General features: G+C 40.9%; 1 protein-coding gene across 4 annotated transcripts in view; it reads right to left on the bottom strand.

Annotated features, from left to right (window-relative positions):
• Window positions 1-23,393, bottom strand: part of RHOJ (ras homolog family member J) — a 90,606-nt gene that overhangs the window by 9,143 nt on the left and 58,070 nt on the right. The window contains exons 2-5 of one of the 4 annotated variants that reach the window (XR_002939299.3): window positions 16,646-16,704; window positions 4,662-4,826; window positions 2,607-2,702; window positions 1,433-1,552 (exon numbers count right to left, since the gene is read on the bottom strand). Coding sequence is in view for 3 of the 4 variants with exons in the window: in XM_009427914.5 (XP_009426189.1) it covers window positions 1,520-1,552; window positions 2,607-2,702; window positions 4,662-4,826; window positions 16,646-16,704 (353 nt within the window). In the remaining variant the exon portion in view is untranslated. Of the gene's footprint in view, window positions 1-1,432; window positions 1,553-2,576; window positions 2,703-4,661; window positions 4,827-16,645; window positions 16,705-23,393 lie in introns of all 4 variants that reach the window. The other 3 variants (XM_009427914.5, XM_009427913.4, XM_509996.6) reach the window with 3 other exon arrangements.

Genomic DNA, 23,393 nt, shown 5'->3' with positions numbered 1-23,393 from the left:
AATCTTAGAACTAAACAGTGTAGCATCCAGCATAGCACCTGGCACATATTAGGTGCTTAATCAATTGTTGTTTAATAATTCTAGCAGCAATAGGGACAGTTACAAATGTGTAAAAGAATGGGAAAAGTAGGCTGAGGATTAAAAACTACAGTAATAAAAAGAGGGAGGATAAAAGAAGTCAAAGAATAATGAATATTTATAATAAATTAGTGCAAAATATGTAAATGTGGTTGACTTTGGAGTATAAAGAATTGTAAATATGTATGATATAAAAATGTCCTTTGAAAATAAAACACCCTTTGAGACCAAAAAGAGATGTTAGGTGGAGAATGCTTTGGAAATGGAAAAGTATTGAACAGAAAGAATCAGATATGAAAAATCTGAACTTGCAAAGCCTTTAAGTTGTGGGGGAACTTTGCACATGAAAATAAGGGACTCCAGTATATAAAAAAGAAGCCCCAAACCTAAAGGTTTCTTTTCAGATTATAGGAGGGAGGCAGAAGAGCGGGTGGTTAAAGCACAGTTTTCTATCCTCACTCTGCCACTTGCTAGCTGGGCGATCTTAACCTCTCTGAGCCTCAGTTTCTTGTAGGAAAGTGGAGATAATAATATACACACCTCAGGGGGTTGCTGTGAGGATTAATTAAGACAAAGGCTGTAAGGCGCCTGGCACCAAGCCTAGCACATTATAAACACTCCATAAATGCTAGCTGAGATTATAAACTACTTGACAGAAAAGTCAGAGAGTAGAGAAACTTAAAGCATCTCTATAATTACACGAATTGTGATAAAACAAGTTAAAATCTTGCTAGGTTTTCTTCTAAATTGGATTTTGTAAGCTAAACATGATTCCGTCTGTATCTGAGAGCAGTTGCTAGGAGAAACTAGCAAAAGGCAATATAAATGGTGAACTCAGCCATTGTTCCAAAAATAAGTATGAAATGAGATGGGAGGCTTTGAAACGACTTCTTTTCAGACAGAAAAAAAACAACTTCCCCAATGAGAAGTGAGGCTAGGAAGCTGACGGCATGAAGGAACACAGAACGTGAGTTCCTGCAAGAAGCTGATGGCGGCCAATGGGGACAGCCTGGCTGTGAAAAATGTGTAGAAAGGAACAACCTACAATTATTTATGGAGCTACATATTTAGGTATCTTAATGAGAGCATTTGAGGCTGAATGTTTGAGGAGAAGGTAGAAGCACCTACAGGCATAAACCCATTTCACCCAAGGAAAGATACACAGTTGGAGGTCATTTACGTGACGGTCAGGTACATGGGTGGTGATGTCCACAGAGCTGGATTGGAAGTTTTTGACTTTGTTATTAGCTATGTGCTTGTCTTCTAAGACTGTTTCCACATCTGTAAGCTGAGACCAACGCTATCTGCTTAAGAGGGTTATTATGAGGCTGAAGTGAGAGATATTATTAAGTACTTAGGATCCTAAGGACTCCATGGACGTCTGGCGCTAGTTAGTATTGACATTACTGTGCATAGAAGTAGGAAGAGTTCAGTATCTCGATCAGGTGTTGTGAGAGGTTCTCATGCAGGATACCTGTAAAAACATGATTGTATTTAATTCATTTCTAGTTGAGTGTATCATGCTTAGTTTTAGTGCCTGCAAGCAAGATTTAATAAGATAAATGCATACAATTTTGTAAGTGAAGAATTTGTAGTTAATATTCTTGACTGGCTTGAAGAGAGTGACTTCTAACTCTGCCTGCGGTATGCGTTTTACTAGGTTAGTCACTTAGAAAGTAAGATTGAACATTTCCAAACCTCTGACCTGGGTCAATAGATTTATGACTTGATGAGGAGTCCGATTTAAGCTCTGGAGGTGTGATTTATCGGCCTCCTCTTGCATAAAGCACGTCCACCCTCTCGAATCTTTTTCAGTGGCTGCTTTGCTCACATCTCGGGGTAATGGGGGAGGCAAAGACTTGGTGTCTGGCAAAAACTTTCTAAAGCATTTTCTTAACTCTTCATGTTAAGCTCTCAAGAAGGAAGAAAGGTCCATGAAAACAGTTCCAGCTCTGAGCTATTATCTGCCAAACAGCCACTTAGATCCCCAACTAGTCACTTTTTGGTATCTGTTATCCTTCCAGATGCTGTTTGTGACACAATCCAGGCTCTCTAAGTGGCTATTCATTATATGGTGAGAAATACTGGACAAATATAACCCTGCCAGATGCTAACCCAAGTCTCTCCCAAGAAAATCACAAAATGCCTCTTATGGGGTTATTTAAATGAGCTACATCCATAATAAGCAGTGAGATTTACAAATACATATCTAACGACTCCCTATATTCATACTAAATATGGCAAGTAGATGTCCTAGAGGTTGCTAAATCAAATGATAAGTGCTTCAGCTGTTTAAATTCACCAAATTGCTTTCTGAATGAAAAACAGACAATGCTGGCTGACAAGAAGGCTAACCAAATGGCTCCTTCCAGCCCGACTAGAACAGAGGGGGAGAATAGAAAGCTTAGAGAAGATTCTAAACACATTGCACTTTAAAGCAAAACCCAATGTTGCACACCCATTTCCAAAGCATACAACACACTCTTCTCTCAGCATACATTTAAAATGAAATTCAAATCCGACTGTACCGCTTTTGCGAGCTTCACACCATGCTCGTAAGTGAGAGGTTTCTCTTTCATATACAGCAAACGGGCCAAGGTTTTTGGGTCATCACGGAGATCAATCTGGCAAGAAAACACACGTGAAAACTTATTTGTTTTCTCAGGCCTTGCCAGATATTTTAAACTGTGACATCATAGAGTCTTTTTCCCTGTTAACATCTTTGAAGTTGCTAAATTTTCTTGAAGGAAGCAGATTCACATGCCCATGTTATGTCTAAAAAAGTAAAGCCATTTCTTCGTAAATGTACACAACAGACTTTCCTCACGTTTTCCCCTTCAAACAGTTACCCTGCAAGCTGAAGACTACTCGGATGATTCTGTTGCTATCTCAGATGTTTTTTCAAAATTTTCTATTTATTTCTAGATTCTACTTACAGGGCATGCAAGATAACCAATCAGTCTCATTACCTTTCAGTGAGGCCTTATTTGATCCCAAATTATATTACTCATTATTTACTAGTTTATTTCCTGGCTTTGAACCCATCTTTTTTTTTCACTTTTCCAAATAAAATCTTCATCCTCAAAGGAGGTATGAAGATTTGCTACCTGTGAGGATATTCTAACAAATGTTCTGCAAGCTCTGGAAGGCAAGTCCCTAAGAGAAATTTTCAAAGGGTTTGCTCAAGATAAGCATTCATCTTTTCAAAGGTAGAACTTTGAATATAGCATTTATATATCTGGATTAGATTTGATAATTTAATTACATATTTTGGTTGCTTTAAAGCCTCACTGTGTATGCGAATCCATGTGTTCATGAATGGGTGTGAATGTGGGAAAGCAAGGGCTTGTGGCTTAAAGAAAGACCAATATATTAGGGTCCCTTTTATAAGCACATTACTCAGCTCTACTAATTTGTGTGTGTGTGTGTGTGCATGTGTGTGTGTGTGTGATAATTGTTCAATTTAGTGCCTATCTCTAATAAAATCAGCTTGAATCACAGCAAGGTGATTGAATGTTCTGTCACATATTTGGCAGCAGGGATTCAGGCTCCATCAATATGGGCAAACATTATTATCTGGAATTCAAGGCAAAAGACTTCATTTAAACAAACAATTATCTTTCAGAGCAGAAGCGTTAACTATGATTACTCTGATTTATGGAGATGTGTATTCCTCTACTTTCTCTAAGTAAATACATCTACTGTGTACCTGTCCGTATCTTCTTTAGGAAATATTTTTCTTTTCTCTCCTTTGTGTTAAAAAATTCTCTTGTTCAAAAAGAACATAAATGAATAATAGAAAGAAATAGCGTATGAAACAGATAACGATGAAGCCCTTCAATATTCGTATATTCCTATGTCTTTGGGATAGTCATTTGGATTTTAAAATGCCAAAGAACAAAATCCATTTAAAACTATAAACAGTAACAATCCTTAATACATTTGATGTGATTGGCTTACTACTGGAAACTCAAACTATGGAAATTGATTAGCTTTCAGAACACTGTAAAGGCTTTCACAGTCGTAGGTTTGTTTAGCTGGTATATGTGTTTTAACTTCTTCTCTAAGATCTGGAAGACCAAGAGGTTTAAAAGGAATAGACAATGGTGAATTTTTATCTTCCTTCTCCAGAAGTGTAATTAAAGAGTTCCTGTCACAGAATGCCTATTCTGATTGCTGTGGTCACCTTGACACTCCTACCTATTTTGTGATTTTAAAACAACTGTGGGTTTCAGATATAAAAAATACTAGATAATATGTTCAATTGACACCCTCACCTCATTGCTCTGATTCAAGCCTGGCAAAGGGTGTCTATTTTAAAAATTACTTTGTTATTTAAAAAAAATCATAGAGATTAATTTTTGAAGGCCATATCAAAACTTTCTGCTCCATATTAAATAGCTCTATTATCTTTTCCACTATGGGCTAAATCATCATGCACACCTTAAGAACTTCTGCTCATAGGATTGACATGTCTGAGACACTCTTCCGTAGCGTTTGGCAGAATAGGATGTTCACGAGGTACCTAAAGGGTCTTCCCATTTTTGCAGCCCGCTCCACCCTGCCATCGCCCACATTTTAACCTGGGTCCCTATGAGGACATAAGGCACGTGAGGCATGCAGTCCTTGAGCTCGGGGACCCATTCCTCCTGGACATTGTGGTAAGAGGCAGGGTTTACGACAGAGAAGCAGATCAAAAACACATCCGTGTTGGGGTAGGAGAGCGGCCTCAGCTGGTTGTAGTCCTCCTGTGGGAAGAGCAGACAAGGGTTTGTGCAGCCTGTGTAAGGTGTGTCCCATGTGGTTCCAAGGTCAGATTGCAGGTAAGAGTCCACTACGGCGCACTGGGATCCCGTTTCTTCCTCAACCCTGGAATCTGGTAGTTCTTTCTCTACTAGAACTAAAGGAGCCATCAGTCAGAAAAATACCTTTTTGTTACGTACAGAGATTATGTATTGCCCCTTCTTAAGATGAACTTAAAATATTTTTAGCAGTTTTATTGAGATATAACTTATATACCTACCTATATATACCATAAAGTTCTTATATACCATAAAGTTCACCCATTTATTTTTTATTTTTAAATTGTATACATTTAAGGTGTACAACATGGTGTTTGATATACATATATATGCTACAGTGAAACAAATTAACATATTCATCTCCTTACAGCTTACCTTTAAAAATATATTTTACGGTGAGAGGACCAGAGACCTACTCTCTTAGCATATTTCCAGTATGCAATATAGTATTATTAACTATAGTTATCATGCTGTATATTACCGCTGTAGACTTATTCACCCTAGCTAACTGCAGCTTTGTACCCTTGATCAAAACCTCCCCGTTTCCTTTCCTTACTTGCCTCTGGTAACAACAGTTCTACTCTCTGTTTCTATGTATTCAAAAGTTCACCTGACCAGGCACAGGGGCTCACGCCTGTAATCCCAGCACTTTGGAAGCCAAGGCGGGAGGATCACCTGATTCCTTGAGCTTGAGATCAGCCTGGGCAATATAGCGAGACCCTATCTCTACAAAAAAATACTAAAATTAGCTGGGCATGGTGGCACACGCCTGTAGTCCCAGCTACTCAGGAGGCTGAAGTGGGAGGATGGCTTGAGCCTGGGAGTTTGAAGCTGCAGTGAGCCGTGATCATGCCACTGTACTCCAGCCTGGGCAACACAGCAAGACTCTGTCTCGAAAAACAAACAAAATAAAACAAAAAACCAAAAGTTCACCCATTTAAAGTGTAACATTCAGTAAAGATTATTGCAATTCTTCCATCATGTTGGAATTGTGTTATATTGAATATACTATATTTAAATTAGTGAGCTATTTGCCAAGGCAACAGGAATCCTCTCCTCACACGATTAAAAAAATTATATCCAAATTTAATTTAGAATAAATGAACTAACATGCAAAACAAGAGTTATTGCCAAATTTGACACCACAATATTTGAAGAAATATGTTGAGTGAGGGTTTAGAGCTAAGAATTTTGGATTTGTTTCAAGTATTACTTAAAGGCCAAATAAAATGCCAGCTTAATTATTTTCTTTCTAAAGATTTTTCAGAGCAGAATATGCTCATGGAAGAGTTTCTGGTTACATAAGGTATTTATGTATTTGCTATTTTAGTGGGAGTTGATAAATACAAAGTAAAACTGCGCATTATTTCGACTTTGGGAAAATGTTGGCAAGGGCCTTTTACTGTATGTAAAATGTTTTAGGAGGTTCCACCGCAAAACCTGATATTTCAATAGAAAGTTTTATATGTTTTTATAGAATTTAGTAACACATAAACAGACAGTAACTTTGTGTGTAAGCGTGCATACACATACCATATTTATATATACATCACATATCGCAACATGACGTGTCCATACACACCATACATAATTTGTATGTGTATACACACTATATATGATGTGTGTGCACTATATATGTGTGTATACTATATGTGCAACTAAACTTATATGTTCACACCTATGATATACATGTATTCATAGAGATGGGTTAATAAATAATTAACTCATTTATTAGGGGCATGACTACTCTTCATGAAACATTTCAGAAACTTACAAAACATGTATGTGCTCATTGCAAAAATGCAAACATTGAAGAAGTACACAGAGTTGAAGTGAAAGCTTGTTTTCATCCCTGATATGATGTCTAATAGTATTTCCTCTCCCCAGAGGGAGCTACTGCTTAAACATTGTCCTTCCAAACACTTTATTTTACTTTATTTTATTATTTGAGATGGAGTCTCAATTTATTGCCCAGGCTGGAGTGCAATGGCGTGATCATGGCTCACTGCAGCTTCAGACTGCCGGGCTCAAGCGATACTCCCACTTCAGCCTCCCAAGTAGCTTGGACTACAGGCACATGCCACCACACCCAGCCAATTTTAATTTTTTTTGTAGAGATGGGGGTCTCACTGTGTTGCCCAGGCTGGTCTTGAACTCCTGGGCTCAAGCAATCCTCCTGCCTCAGCCCCCACAAAGTGCTAGGATGATAGGCGTGAGTCACCACACCTGGCCCATTTTATATTTATGTATGTATACCACATACACATGTTTAGTTTAAAAACAAATTGATTAAATTGTTCATATTGTTGTGCCACTTGTGTTTTTTAAAACATAATATATCATGGATATATTTTTAATATCAACCTTTCTATTGACTCTAATAATATATTTATTAGATAACGGGTTGATGGGTGCAGCAAACCACCATGGCACGTGTATACCTATGTAACAAACCTGCACGTTCTGCACACGTATCCCAGAACTTAAAGTATAATAAAAAAATTTTTTAAAAAGACCAGAAAAGGAAGTACACACATGTGCACACTACATACACATGAGACTGAAAGGAAGTACCTTAGAATGTTAAGTATGGTCCACTCCTGTTGGTGGGCATGCATTGATCTATTGTTTAGCTACTCAGAGTATGCAGAACACGGGACTCAGTATATGTGGCCACTACTGCTACTACTATTAAAACTTAGGCACAGGTTTTAGGTACCTAATGCAAAATGCAAAGCAAGATGGCAATGATGCTGAAAAGTAAAATCCTAAAAAATAAACCCAAAACAAAAAAACCCCCACTATTGTGGCTAATTTACCACATTTCTAGTCAATAATTGGGAGTTGGGTGCACAGCTGAATAATCACTGGTCATACTGGGAAGTTGGGCCAGGTCTACTGGGTTGCATCTCAGCCAAGTTGTGCCTATGTCTGTGTGTGTGTGTGTGTGTGTGTGTGTTTGTGTAGCTGGCGAGGCAGTGGAGAAAGGGATAGCTAAATTCTTGGCACTACCCTCTCCTCTTTACACAACTAGCTCTGAAAAACAAACCTCCTCTTCCATGGTCTCCCCACTTCTCTCTTTTCTCTCTGGAGTGTTCCCTTAAAGAGCAGCTGTAAGGCCCGTGAGCCAAGAAGTCTCCTTCCCAGGCTATAATCTACAGCTGTTCACCATACCACCTGCCCTCTGCCACTGCATGCTCCCATCTGGATTGTCATAAATGGAGTAGGGACCATGTTGATTTTGTTCTCATCCCTACATGTACTCTTTCCGCAGTAAATATTCAATAAATGCTATTGACAGACTGGAAGAAATGACCTCTACAGTGACCTGCAAATGAACACGTGGCATTTCTGTGGGCCATTTATTGCAGTGACTTTTATTAGAATCACCTGGGGAGCTTTTAAACCATCCTGAAGCTCTGCTAATCAACTCCTTGCCCCACCCCCTTTTCTACTCTGGAACCAGCTAAATTAGAATCTCTGGAGAGTGGGCCTGGGTATCTGGGAGTTCTGACTTAATTGGTTTGGGGTGGGCCTGGAGTTGAGAACACGGCTGTACTTCACTATCATCTCCAACATTAATGGAGGATGCACCCAAGGGCATATTGCTAAAGGTCAGCCATTGTTTCAAACTCTTATGTATGTTCTCATTGCATCCTCCTGATGGAACTGGAAGGATGGTACCATCAACATTCACATTTCATAGAAGAGGAAGTTAAGGTTTAGAGAAGTTCCACGATGGGCCAATGTTACAGAGTTCATAAATACCAGGATGGGGTATTTAGCCTAAATCCAGCTCTGGCTCTCAATTGTGACCACACTGTTTTCTGCAGCTCAGAATTTAAAGTGACAGATTAAGCATTTTCTTAACTCACATTATCTAGGAATCTTGACTCATATGTTACCCAGCAATCAAAATGTTTGACCACAGGATGTATCATCTATTTGATGGCCTGCATCTGCTTCAGATTACCACTGGATGGCAGCAACACTGTATATTTAAAACTTCAAAGCCAAAAACCAAAGCAAAACATCATCAGGAGAAATGTCACAACTAGATTAGGTAGGAACAAATAACTGTTGTTAATAGTCGGAAAGGAGTATGCTTGTCTGATTTTTTAACCCAGTGGCTATCAAAGGATTTCTATTTACATTATGGAAAAGTTGGAAGACCATGGGTTGCTGGGTTGACTGTAGGTGGGGCAGGTGAGAGAAGTCTGTTTCTGATCATTTACCCTCCTGGCCCTCCAGCTGAGTCGTTTTTGATAGTGTCAGTCACTGGGCTCACCGTGCTCTGTATTCTGGATCTCTCTTCTGTGGAAACCTTAGTCCTGCTGTATCATTCCATTTAAAAAGATTTCGTGCCTACTGAATGCATAGCACTGTTAAGGATGCTGTATGAACTATATAAGGTGAATAAGAATTGGCAATTCAATTGGGGAAAGAAAATGAAAATACATGAAATAATTCGATTTATGTGGAAGTAAGACAGGTTAAGTTTCTCTTACTCTTTGCTGGCTAATCTCAAAATGGAATGATGTAGAATATTTTTCTGACTGAATTGGGAAAATACAATTCCAACACTAGAAAAGGCCTTAAAGATTAGCTAATGCAGTGGTTTCCAAACTACGCTCTTCAGTCCAGCAGCATTGGCATCACCTGGGAGCTTGTTAGAAATACACATTCCCAGGTGCCACGCAGCCCCCGCCCCCCCCACCGAAGCTGAGGCACTGGGGGAGAGGCTGCACCATCAGTGCTGTAACAAGCCCTCCAGGTGATTCTGATGCAGCTCAAGTTTCAGAACCACAGGTGACTGTTCTTACCTCTCCCCTGAGCCAGTTTTATGGTTTAAGAAACAAAGGTCTAGACAGATGGAGTAATTTAACCAGGACAACAGAGCAAAAATACTTTTAAAGAAGGCTCACACCTGGGCTATTGGGAGCTAACCCTGGGCTACAGCTATAAAATATGGCAAGGGGGTCAGGATTAATAAAAGAAAGTGTCCCCTTGGGACTGGGGGGTTGGGGGGAGTTGAATTTGTGCCAGCTGGTAACTTAATGTTTTTTCACAAGGGAGCATGCTTTGGCCCTAGGTTGGATGGTAACAGGTGGAGATGATGTCAAGCGGCTACGAGAAGTGGATAAGTGGTTTAGTTGGTATTTGAGGCCCTTTCTAATGCTGAAATTCAGAATGGAAAACAGGTGCTTATTTGTTTCTTGAAGAGACAGCGTTTTAATCTAAAAGAGAGGCTCCAATGGGGCTTTGGAGGTAAAGTAGACAAAGAGGCTAGGATTGGGGAGTGCAGGGAAGGATTTGGGGCAAAGTAGGCCTTTGAGTGCCTTTAGCCCAACTTCACCCTGAAGGCAAGAACATGTTCAGTTTGAAGGCAGATCTGGTGCTCTGGGGTGACTGTGGGTGATTATTAAACACGAAAAGTTCAGAGAAAGTGTTAGCATCAGATGCGCCAAACACCTGGGCCCTAAATATTATAGGCTGCATCATGACGCAGGTAAGTGAAATTATTTTCTAGATAGCACTTCTTAGACGCTACATATATTTGCATCACCTGTGGACCTTGTTAAAAATGTAATTTTGTTTTTGTTTGTTAGTTTGTTTTGAGATTGGGTCTCGCTTTCTGCTCACACTGTAGTGCACTGATCATATTCACTGGAGTCTTGAACTCCTGGGCTCAAGTGATCCTTTCTCCAGCCTCCCAAGTAGCTGGGACTACAGGTATGCACACCACGCCTGGGTAATTAAAAAAATGTTGTAGAGATAGGGTCTCGCTATGTTGCCCAGGCTAAAGTGCAAATTCTTATTCAGTAGCAGGACTGGAATGGAGCCCAAGAATGTGCATTTCTAGCAAGTGTCCAGGTGATGCTAGTGCTACTGGGTCCAGGGGCCACTCTTTGAGCAGCAAAGAGAGTTGCGCTGAGCTCCTCCCACCCCGCCATACCCGCATTAATTTGGAAATAGAATTCTGCTTCCAAGTCTTGGGTTTAGTGACATTTATCTCAGATTTTTTGGTACAAGTCTCATTTTCATATTCACCCATAAATCAGGCTTAATTTGAAAAACGTGGGCACCATGTATAGTGTGCGTGCATAGCATGGTGCTTAAGAGCATGGGCGGTGGGTAGAAATTCTCTGGGTTTGTGACTATGGTGTGATCCTGGGTAAGTTCTCCGTGCCTCCCTTTCCTTATCCATAAAATGAGGCTAATAGTGCTGGCCTTATGAGTTGTTATGAGAATAAAATACGTTAATATTTGCAGGCCACTTAGAACATTGTCTTGAACATAGTAAGTACTTTAATGATCCCGTAAAAGAGTCCGTCCTCCAGCCCATATCAACAACAGCTGCTGGTCCTGGAAGCATTTCCCTACCCTTATTGGATGCCAGGGCTGATTGAGAAATTAACTTTTTCTGAACTGAGTAGTAATAAGACCCAAATGTTTGCAAACTCCAACTGCAACTCTCAGTGTTCCTACAGCTCTCTTTTTCATAATTTGGGGAGAAGTAAGATTGTGTCCTAAGGTTGCTTTTACTAAGCAGCTGTCATGTGGGCAAACTTCTCCCTAATCTCCCAAATTGCCTACTCCTGAAAATCCCACATGAAGATACACGTGAGCAAGAAATTTGGAGTTGCTCATTGAGGGAAAACATTTGTTCTGAGGTTTTAGGCAAACTTTCCATAGAGGGTTGCTGCCAGATGCTGTGCTCCAGATGGCCCCATTGGATCAGCCAATAGCAAAGGGGAAAGCTTATGTGTGTCCTTCCAAGTGGAGCCTGGGTTGCCATTCATAAACCCTAGCTGTGCTTGCTTCCTTGCTTGGTTGCATGCTTCCTCAGCCACTGGGGGAAAGCGGGACTTCAGAAATCAGGGCCTGGGGGAGATGTGCAACATGCAGCCCTGGGCGAGTGAGGGGCTCGGCTGATGGCCTTCCTTGCTTCTCTACTCCCACAGTCACTGGTGACAGCTGAGCTGCTGTGGGCTGTGGTTTCTCAGTGACAGACACCATTCTGTGCTTGCCCACATGCAGTGGTTCACCCTTCCACAGAACCAGGTGCCTGGCCAGGCTGCACCTGGCTCCTGACACCAGGAGACGGTCATTCCTCCCTGGCAGTGCTGCTAACTGCCATTTTCACAGGTGTTGTGTCTGAGATATGCCCATCCTAGAGTCTTGCCCAAGAGGCCACAATCTGAGTAGGGCTTTGCCCACATCATCCTTCTAGGTGAGGCCACATCAAGAGAAGGAGGCAAGACCTTGTCTTAGTACTATGGCTGGTTCCACTGTAATGACCTGCAGTGAGGTAGGAGGACATCTGGCTGCAAGCCATAACCTGGGAAAGAGCCCTCTCCCAGTCTGAAGTTCCTCAGCTGGTGAATGCCCAGGGTTGGCTGTGGCATCCCCAACCCAACCAACACCCTGCTGTCCACTTGGTCTCTCCTGAAGCATTGTAAACAAACTGGCCTGCAAGGACATCATGGGAAAGTCAGCTCTGGGACTCTTTCATAGCTGAGCCAAAGATCTGAGCTCTAGATATCCCTTTAACATTCAGTAACACACTACTAGGGATATGTCTCGTACAGGATGAGTTGGCACAACCTAAACGGATTTGGCTTACAGGGCTGGTTGGCCTTATTTCCTCCCTAGTGTGATCTGAGAAGTAACATGCACTCACCCTGAGAAAAATTCCTCAATTCATTGCCTAATCTAATGTTTGGAATTCTACCTAACAGAGAATTAAACAGAGTTGTGAAGAATCTATCTTCAAAGGGCTCTACTCCAAGTCCAAATGTTAGTTTGTTTCAGGGTTTGGGGAAGGGAGCTAATGTTTAACAGCAGCCACCACATGTTGACAGTGTATGCAAGTGACTTCATTATAAACTCTCTTTCTTTTTTGAGATGGAGTTTTGCTCTTGTTGCCTAGGCTGGAGTGCAGTGGTGCGATCTCAGCTTACTGCTACCTCCGCCTCCCGGGTTCAAGGGATTCTCCTGCCTCAGCCTCCCAAGTAGATGGGATTACAGGTGCCCGCCACCATGCTCGGCTAATTTTGTATTTTTAGTAGAGACGGGGTTTCACCCTGTTGGCCAGGCTGGTCTTGAACTCCTGACCTTGTGATCTGTCTGCCTTGGCCTCCCAAAGTGCTGGGATTACAGGCATGAGCCACCGCACCCAGCCCTTTATAAACTATCTTTAGCACATGCTTGCCTGAATTGTGGAGGGGCAGGAGTATCTCAGGCCATGGCTCATGGGGCTGTAGCCAGGTCTGAGGCAGACTAGGTGCCTCAAAGTCAAGGGAAAGCAGGTCAAATGATTTTGTTTAGCGCTGACATTGAGGGTTGAGACAATGAGTTCCTATCACTTTACCTCTCAGAACACATTTGCTTCAGTTAGTTCAAGACAAAGATGTGGAGGATTGCTTCTTGGTTTATTCATGCACAAAAATCTAATTATTCAAGCAAGATGGACTCTATAGCTGGATTCAGAGACATTTTCTTTTTGTGGTTCAGGGATTAATCAATTGCTTTTGAAATCATCTCTCTTCCATTGTAATTGACCAAATGAGTATTTTTGAATTATACATGTTCTTTAGCTATCCAGCACATTTACTAGAATACAACTGAGAAGAGGCAGATTATTCTACCTAGGACTAGGAATGGAAATTTTGGGACACTATTTCCAAATTAAATTTGTTACAAAGTCTTAATAGCTGAATTGTAGAACTACGGGGATACATTTCAGTAATGGTTATTTTCCATTGCATCCTCCTAACTTTCAGAACAATGCCTCAGCCACCAGAAACGTTTAGAGTAGTGCTTCTCAAAATTTAGTGTGCATTCTAATGATTTGGAGATCTCTTAAAATGGATTTGCAAATTCAGTAGGCTGGGGATAGGCCTTGAGATTCTGCAGTTCTAACATGCTTCCTGGTGATGTTGATGCCACTGGTTGGTGGACCACACTTTGAGTGGCTCTCAAAGTATGGTGTAGGGACCAGCAGCAGCATTGCCAGAAAACCTGTTAGAAATGCAAACTCTTGGGCTCACATCTGGAATCCCAGCACTTTGGGAGGCTGAGGTGGGTGGATCACCTGAGGTTGGGAGTTTGAGACTAGCCTGGGCAACATGGTGAAACCTCCGTCTCTAGAAAAAAACCACAAAAATTAGCTGGGTGTGGTGGCAGGTGCCTGTAATCCCAGTTACCTGGGAGGATGAGGCAGAAGAATTGCTTGAACTCGGGAAGCGGAGGTTGCAGTGATCCGAGATTGTGCCACTGCGCTCCAGCCTGGGTGATGGGAGTGAAACCCTGTCTCAAAAAAATAAAAAAAAAAATAAAATAAAAGAAATGCAAATTCTTGGGTCCCACCCTAGACCTGTAGAAGCAGAAGTTCTTGGAGTGGGGCACAGTAGCTGAGTTTTGACAAGCCCTACAGGTGATTCTGACACATACTCCAGTTTGAGAATCACTGTTCTAGAAAATGAATTACCAGTTATCCTGTAGTGTAACACATTCCCATTATTTAGTAAGCTTTTACAGCTGAAAGGTCTCCCATGGGTCTAGCCTCAAATCCTTTTGCCTAATTACTCCAGTTCTATCAGGATTTCTTGAGATTATATGTGAAAAGTCCTCATCATAGAATTTTAGGCCTAGAAGGAACCTTAAGATATGTTCTAATTCCTTTTCCCCATGCTTTATGGTTCCTTTGGAGCCTTGTCTACCTCTGAATATAAAGCATTCAAGTGAGAGTTAGTTGAAAAAATATCTTATAATCTATTTGTTATATTTTATCAGTCTTCATCGCTTTTGTGTCAGAGGTTTGGGCCATTCTGTTTGCTTTGATGTGGAGTTTAAAGATATTTTTACAATGTCTTACAGCTTCAACTCTTATACCAGTATTATTTAAATTTTTTCTTAAAAGGACAGAACAGTGGGAAAAATAATTAAATTCCACAAGAGCTTTTAAAGAGTTTTATTGGATTCAAAATTAAACAGAAGCCTGTGGAGGTTTTTCTTGGGGCAGTTAACACACAGGAGGCAATACTTGTTGGATTGCTGCAGAAGAGGGGACAACTGACTGGGCAGCAGGGGACAGAGAGACTTTTTCGGAAGCCAGAGGGACCAGAGAGAGGTTTCCGAATCATGACATAATCATTGCCATATTGAACTTTTCAAACCGGATTATATTAGTAAAATTTGACTATGAGGGAAGAGGGTATAAACTCCTCTCTCTTTCAGTCTATGAGTTCCTGATGAATGGGGACACCCCGGTGATTATGTGAGTGAATTGGAGCAGGCAACTTTGGCCTCCAAAGTGGTGTACCCTTGTTGCTGGAATGCTTTCTGTTTGGGGTATGAGTTATCCTGAGGCTCTTGTATCTTAGATCAGAGGGGCAAATGATTTTTTTCATTTGAGCACATGGGGGGGGGCCTCCTTTCTTAGTCGTATGTCTTGCTATTGGCGTGAGAGGTTGCTACTACTCCCAGTTCCTGGCGGTAGCTTACCAAAACAGGCATCTGCCAATGAGGGGACGCTGGATGCTCTTAGAAGCTTTGAGTCTGGTGCTAGATTTTCCAGGTTCCACACCCTAGCCTGGCCAACACCAGCCTTTGATGTTCCACACACATTTACACAGTGGTCCTTACAAATTTTCACAGAAATCCCCAAAGAGAATTCCATTTATTTATATTCTTGTGAAGAACTTTCAAGTTGAGCAAGACGATGTATATCCAAACAATTGTGAAAAAAAAAAAAAAAGGCCTAGACGAATGCATCGCTACAAATAACAATTCCCAGGAAACTCACACTGAGAAATAGCAGGGTAAAATGTTCACTCCAAAGAATTTAAGATGTATGAATTTGGACAGACTGAACAACCCGCTGATTTTGACCTAAATAGATGACCCAAGACATATGGTAACAAAAGCTCTATCCAAGAAATTGGGCTACGGCCATCAGTTGCTTAACCACTTCCCCTCCACCAATCCGTGAACTGGATTAGAACATTAGAACATGAGAAACTTCGTAGCGATGTGTGGGATGCTGGGAAAGACAGATTAAGTGCCATTTTCACCCAAAAAGAGCATGTGCCAGCTGATTAATTGTTGAGGGTTTTAGCCCGTTGTCTTGTGTTATTGGTGGGCCAGTTTCTCCAACTTGAAGAAACAGTCCTGACAAAGTGAGAATATTTCAAGAATCTTAGGGAATTTAGAGTCAACCCCCAGTTATTCAGGGTTGACTCTCACTTTTGGAAAACATCTAGGATCCTGGCTTTTCTTCCTTCCAACACTTAATCCATCTTCTCCCTCTCTCCTCCCCTCACCCCCACCAATCTCTTTTTGGGCCTTTTCACAGTTCATTAGGTAATTCAAATAAAGTGTGGGCAAAGAAATAACCTGAAAAAAAATGGGTGGAACTAAAATTTATGAAATTGACCTATGAATCCTGAATCTGGAATAGGTTTCCACAGAAAGAAATTGAAACTCGTGGTCACAAATCTGTTATTCTGGTTTTTGATGGTCATCAGTCAAAAGAATCATTATTTACCTATCAATGCCTTGAATGATGTAACAATTTAGATTTTTGTAGTTTTTAAAATATTGAGAATGTGCTTTTGGTTGTCATTTAGGCAGACAATAAATTGGCCACAAATGATCAGAATGGGTAATATCTGTGCTATGAGTCCCATCTGCCTAAGCAAATGGATCTTTTTCTCCCCTACACCACCGCTCTCCAATGAATCAAGATAATAAAAATGTACCTGTCCCGCGGTGTCATACAGTCCGAGCAAGTGTTGCTTGCCTCCCACAGTCACAGTAACTAGGGGAGAAGAGAAAAGAAGAGGAGAGTCCATAAACACAAGCTTCAATCAGGAGCCTTCACATTGTTTCCATGCCAGCATCTCCTTGGGCAGCAAGAAGAAGCATATGCCTCGCTCGTGTACATTCCAAACCAAGTTGACAGCATAATTTCCAAATGAAAGGTAACCTTGGGCTGCAGTGATGGCAGATGGTCTGAGCCAAGTCCAAATTTCTCAACAGAGATGAATATTATTGGTGCCACCAGGACACTCTGTGGGCTACCCACTGATCCTTATTCGGCTCTAGAACACCAAGCTTCTGATGAAAAAGAATGCTGGGCCCCTTTTTCATTAGATTATTGCCTTCTTTTCTTTGGTTTGAGACACCTTTCAGGGCACAGAATTGTGTAAGTAGCTTGTCTATTAGAAATCTCTCTGCTTGTATTTGTCTTTGAAATATTTATAAAACCCTAAAAACAAAGAATATTATCACACCTATTAATATATACTTTTATAGCCTATAAAGCAAGGCAAATAGTTAAATGAGAAGGGCTTAGCGTTCATTTTGAAAAGTTTTTTAAAATTAGATATTCCAGTGCTTTTGCACAATTGATTCATTATGATTTTGAACTTTAGTTGCAGAAGACGTTGTATGGGTTCAGTCTCACATACATGAAGGGCGCTTAGAGGGTGAAAAGTAGTGAGTTTGACTTAACTCAGTAGCTTACTACTTTGCCAAGGAATTGTGCCCTGAAAATGAGAAGGAAAACAGGGACAGCAAACACTCTGTACATGTCTGGAAATGAAAGTCTCAACTTGAAACTAAACTGAGATTGAACAGATTGAATGCAGGAGTAATAGAATTCTTTTCGTGAAAGGAAAGAGCAAATTTAAATTTCCAAAAAAAAATTGAATCGCTTTTTGGAAAAAGGAAATAAAATATGAAGAAAAGTGTGAGTTTTTTCTCTTGTCAAAATGTGCAAATTCAGTGTGAAGATGATTTTTGATTCCTCCTATCATTAGCTGTGCAGGAAATGAAAGATAAACTGAATAGCAATCTTTTGTAACCATATCTCTAACAGCCAAATTCTCTAGCCTGCTGCTTAGAGTTGCTGATTCGGTATTGATTTTACTTTTATTTCTTTTCAGGTTCATGGGCTACATGTATACAAGGAACTTCTTAATGGCTCATTCTTTGAAAAGCAAAGCACTTGTTTAAAAGCTCTACGTCCCCAGACACTGGGAACTATTTTTCTAATCTACTCAGATCAACATGTGTTCAGCTTGATAACATGGCTGCAGCCACTCAGATGAGCTGTTAAATGTGTATTTTAAAATGGTAAACCCAGCTCCATCCACCCCAGTTACCATGCTGACAGAAGAAGGGCATTTAAATGTTTTCACTTCCTTTCACAAGTCAGGCTAGCAATAGGAATGGAGGTGAGGCTGTGTGGCCCAGAGCTCTTGTCCTGTTTAATTTTTCCTCTTCATGCACAATGGTAGAAGAGAGCCCAGTCAGAGGTTTCTAAAATCTGCCTAAATGGTTTCTTCAGTGACCAGTTCACTAACTTGTCATGGATTAGGCATGAAGGGAGACATCCAGCTATCACAGCATGGAACCTCAAGTGAGCCCGGTACATGCAGGTCAGGGGCAGCTGTTCCAGAGACCCCTTAGATTGTCTCATGACATGCAGGCCCGGGGCCATCTGTGGAGTGATTCCTAGAAGTCGAGTCATCCTCACTGCCCCACTGGGCACTGCAAATATTCCTAAGCAATGGCTCTGACCTATGTTATGGGAGCCCTGGAGTGCCTGTTCAGATAGTCCTTGCTTTCTCAGTCATTCTCTCCAGTCTGTTTTCCCTCGGGCCTCACCCTTTTCTCCTATGGCAGCTTTGATCCCTGGGAATTTCACCAGGCCTGAAGTGAGCACAGGAAGGTGAGGTGGTGGGCAGAGCGTCTGGACAAAGCTTTCTGTTTCCTCTGTTCTTTCCTTCTTCAAGAGTCTACCGGGTTCGTGGACTGAACTCAATGGTAGGAGCAGAAAGACCAGATTCAATTCTTCCTGCCATGGAGCATGGAGACAAGCGGTTTCCTGGCAAAGCATGGGCACTGTGCAGTGTGGCATGAGCTGTGTCAGGGGAAGTGTGAGGGGTGTGGGGGCCTGCGGCAGGGGCACTGCTGGCTGTGCATATGTCTGCACACACACACTGTGGAGCTGGATCAGAAAAGGCTTTCTGAGCAAAATATGAAAAGAGGAAGTCAAACTATCCTTCTTTGCTGACAATATGATTCTATACCTAGAAAACCATAAAGACTCTGCCAAAAGGCTCATAGAATTGATAAATGACTTCAGTAAAGGTTCAGGATACAAAAATCAATGTGCAAAAATCAGTAGTATTTCTATACACCAGTAACATTCAGGCTGAGAGACAAATCAAGAACACAATCCCATTTACAATAGCCACACAAAAATAAAATACCTACGTCTCGACAAGGAGAACTATAAAACACTGCTGGAAGAAATTATAGATAATACAAACAAATGGAAAAACATTCCATGCTCATGGATTGGAAGAATCAACACTGTTAGAATGGCCATACTGCCCAAAGCAATACAGATTCAACAGCCTTCCTATCAAACTACTGTAAACCAAAAACAAAATTCTAAGCACCCCAACTGACTGAATGGAACCCTCCTCTTGGTTAAGGGCATTCCAAAGTAAACCTGAAAAACTAGTTCAGGCTATGATGGGAAGGGGGGCTGGGTGGGACATGCCTCATCATACTCTCCTCCCTTTGGAATTTAGGCACAGCTGACCAGCATTAACATGAAAACAGAGGTCTTGTGACTGACAAAACAGACTCTGTAGTAATAAGATACCAAATTGCAACCTGACTCTAGTATAGCATCACATGAAAGAGGACAAGCCTTGAAAGAAACCAAAGTATTTTCCCCTAAAATATCTTTGAGATATTTTGAAATGGCCTTGAAAAACTGTCTCTTGTCTACAATCCATAGAAAATTCCTTTTCCTTTCCATGTCTTTTCCTGATCCAGGAGAGATTTAACTAAGAGTCTGGCACTTTTAGGGTCTGATAAGAGACGCTTACCGTTTGTTCTCTCTGAAGCCTGCTACCCAGAGGCTTCATCTATATAACTATCTACCTATATATTATATAGATAGGTTGCAGAACCTTGGTTTCTGCAACTCCCCTTATCTTAACTAGAAACATTTATTTCTGTTGACTTCAACTTTTCAGACAGAGCTTAACCCTTCCAACCAATTGCCAATCAGGAAATGTTTAAATCCACCTATGACTTGGAAGCCCTTGGCCTTTCCAGGCCTAACCAACGTACACCTTACATGTACTGATTTATGTCTCTGTAACTTCTGTCCCCCCCTAAAATGCATAAAATCAAGCTGTAACCAACCATCTTGGGGACATGTTCTCAGGACCTCCTGGGGCTGTGTCATGGGTCATGGTTTTTACATTTGGCTCAGAATAAATCTCTTCAAATATTTTACAAAGTTTGACTTTTTATCATTGATACTACCAATGTCATTTTTACAGAATTAGAAAATACTATTCTAAATTTCATGTGGAATCAAAAAAGAACCTGAATAGCTAAAGCAATTCTAAGCAAAAAGAACAAAGCCAAAGGTATTACATTACCCTACTTCAAACTACACTACATGGCTACAGTAAACAAAACAGTGTGGTACTGGTACAAAAACAGACACATAGACCAGTGGAACAAAATAGAGAACCCAGAAATAAAACTGCACATCCACAGCCATCTGATGTTTGATAAAGTTTACAAAAATAAGAGATAGAGAAAAGACACTCTACTCAATAAATGGTGCTGGGATAGCTGGCTAGCCATATGCAGAAGAATGAAACTGGACCCTTACCTTTCACCATATACTAAAGTTAAGATGAATTAAAGATTTAAATATAAGACCTCAAACTATCAGAATTCTAGAATAAAACCTAGGAAACACCATTTTGAACATTGGCCTTGAGAAAGATATTATGACTAGGTCCTCAAAAGCAATTGCAACCAAAACAAAAATGGACAAGTGGAACCTAATTAAACTCCAGATCTTCTGCACAGCAAAACAAAAACAAAACAAAACAAAACAAACTATCAACAGAGTAATCAGACAACCTATAGAATGGGAGCAAATATTCACAAACCACACATCCGACAGAGGTATAATATTCAGAATCTATAAGGAACTTAATTCAAGAAGCAAAAACCAAAAAACTTTTTAATAAAGACATGAACAGATACTTCTCAAAAGAAGACATACAAGTGGCCAACATGTTTATGAAAAAATGTTCCACATCACTAATCACCAGAGAAATGCAAATCAAAACTATAGTAAAATACCATCTCACACCAGTCAGAATGGCTATTATTGAAAAGTCAAAAAACAACTGATGCTGGTCAGACTGTGGAGAAAAGGGAAACCTTATACACTATTAGTGGAAATGTAAATTAGTTCAGCCATCATGGAAAGCAGTTTGGATATTTCTCAAAGAACTTAAAACTACCATTTGACCTAGCAATCCCATTACTGGGTATATATCCAAAAAAACCAAAGACCAAAAAACTGTTCTCCCAAAAAGACATATGCACTTGTATGTCCATTGTAGCACTATTCACAATAGCAAATACATGAAATCAATCCAGGTGTCCATCCAGGATGGATTGGATAAAGAAAGCCTTGTGCATATACCTCATGGAATACTATGTAGCCATAAAAAGATAAAATCATGTTCTTTGTAGCAACATGGATGCAGCTGGAGGCCATTATCATAAGCTAATTAATGCAGAAACAGAAAACCAAATACTGCATGTTCTCATAAGTGGGAACTGAACATTGGGTACTCATGGACACAAAGATGGCAACAATAGACAGTGGGGACTACTAGAGTGGGGAGGGAGAAAGGGAAGGATGGGTTGAAAAACTAACTATTGGGTACTATGCTTACTACCTGGGTATGTAGTAAGCATAGTACTCAGGTGATCAGTACTATCACACCCCAAACCTCAGTGTCATTCACGATACCCATGGAACAAACCTACAGATGTACTCCCTGAATCTAAAATAAAAGTTGAAATTAAAAAAAAAAAGAAAAGGCTTTCTGGAGGAGGAGGTGTCTGAGCTGAGTTCCTGAGGATGGCCAAGAGCTACCCAGGGTGCACTGGGGGAGGAACAGCTGTCCTGAGCTGCCCAGGGTGCACTGGGGAAGATGATGCCAAGAAGGTAGGCACACAGGGTGGAGCTGCCCTGGCTCACTAACTGAGGCTTCATTCTGATGGCTTTGTTAAGCTTTGAAGTCCTGAATTATTCTTTTCCTCAAAATGAGTAAAAGAGAAGGACTTAAAATAATTTCCTTGAGTTAAGGCAAAATGTTGGGGGAAGGGAGGATGCCATTATGGGTGTGGAAGCCATGTTGGATGTTCAGCTTTGCTGTGTAGTGGCTGTCTAGTCTGTCTGTGTGTGGGGCCAGTACTGCTGGAGGAATCCTAAAAAGAGGGGGCAGAGCTTGTGCCCTTCACTTTTCATTTCCTCTTCTCGGCCCTTTTATTCTCTCGTTCTATCAGAAGGAAGATAAGTAGATCACACAGTTTATGCCAGAGGATGTCAAGGGACAGCCAGAGATAGATCAAATGTCAATCAAACATTGAGGGTTATACGGGTCATGGCTTCGTGAGTCCTTATCTTGGACTAGCAGTGGATGCCTTATTGCTTGCCAACCTGTGTCCTATGAGGCTTCTCAATTTGGAAATCAGTCAGTCACACCTGCACAGAAGGAAGCTATTGTCATAAAATGCTAATGGTAAACATAGTGAGGTTCAAAGAGCAGGATCTTTCAAGTCAGATAGTTCTGTATTTGAATCCTATCATTGCTATTCATCACTGTAATGACCTTGAGAAAGTCACCTACCATCTCTGAGCCCCTCTTTCCTTATCTATTAAAAATGGGGGATAACATCACCTACCAAAGAAAGTACTTGTGAGAAGGAAATTAAATGAGAAAATGCCTGGAACATAGTCTGACCTATGGTGGGTACTAAACGACTGTTATTTTTACTCTTTCAGCAAATGCTTATTGAACCCATTCTAAGGACAAGGACTAGCCTGTCTTGCTCTCCACTGAATACTCAGTGCACATTAACTGGCACATGGTGTGATCTTAATATTTGTGAATTACTAGTCATTTTCTACCCTATAATAGGTATTTAGATCTGTCTGATATTCCCCACTGGACAGGAAGATCCTTGAGGGCAGAGTCTCCATGCCCAGTATACCCCAGAGTACACAGCCAGTTCCTGGCATACATAATAGATGCTGAGTACACAGTGCAGATATACAGCCCCAGGGGCAGAATAAAGTTCTCCAAAATGTACGGAGGGGCAGCTTGAAGCTCCTGGCAAGATTGGAACTGCTGGGAAGTGCCTCTAGCCAGCAAAGCTGCCTGGCAGACAGTGGTCAGACTAAAATCTCAGATCACCTTCTATTGCTGGAGCTATTAGTGTTGCTTTCTGAGCTTAGAGAGGTTTTAAAGAGAGTAGGTCAAATGACCTGCTAATGGCTCAGAGGGTTCTCTCAATAAAGTGTGAAAAGTTGTCAGTGACCTGTTAAGTATGTAAAATGAAGGTCCTTTCCCCCAAATCCATTAAACTCTTTACTCT

Source organism: Pan troglodytes, chromosome 15 (assembly GCF_028858775.2).
Source record: "Pan troglodytes isolate AG18354 chromosome 15, NHGRI_mPanTro3-v2.0_pri, whole genome shotgun sequence".
Lineage (NCBI taxonomy): Eukaryota > Metazoa > Chordata > Mammalia > Primates > Hominidae > Pan > Pan troglodytes.
Note: the sequence above shows the minus strand (reverse complement) of the source record. Positions and strands in the feature narration are given on the sequence as shown.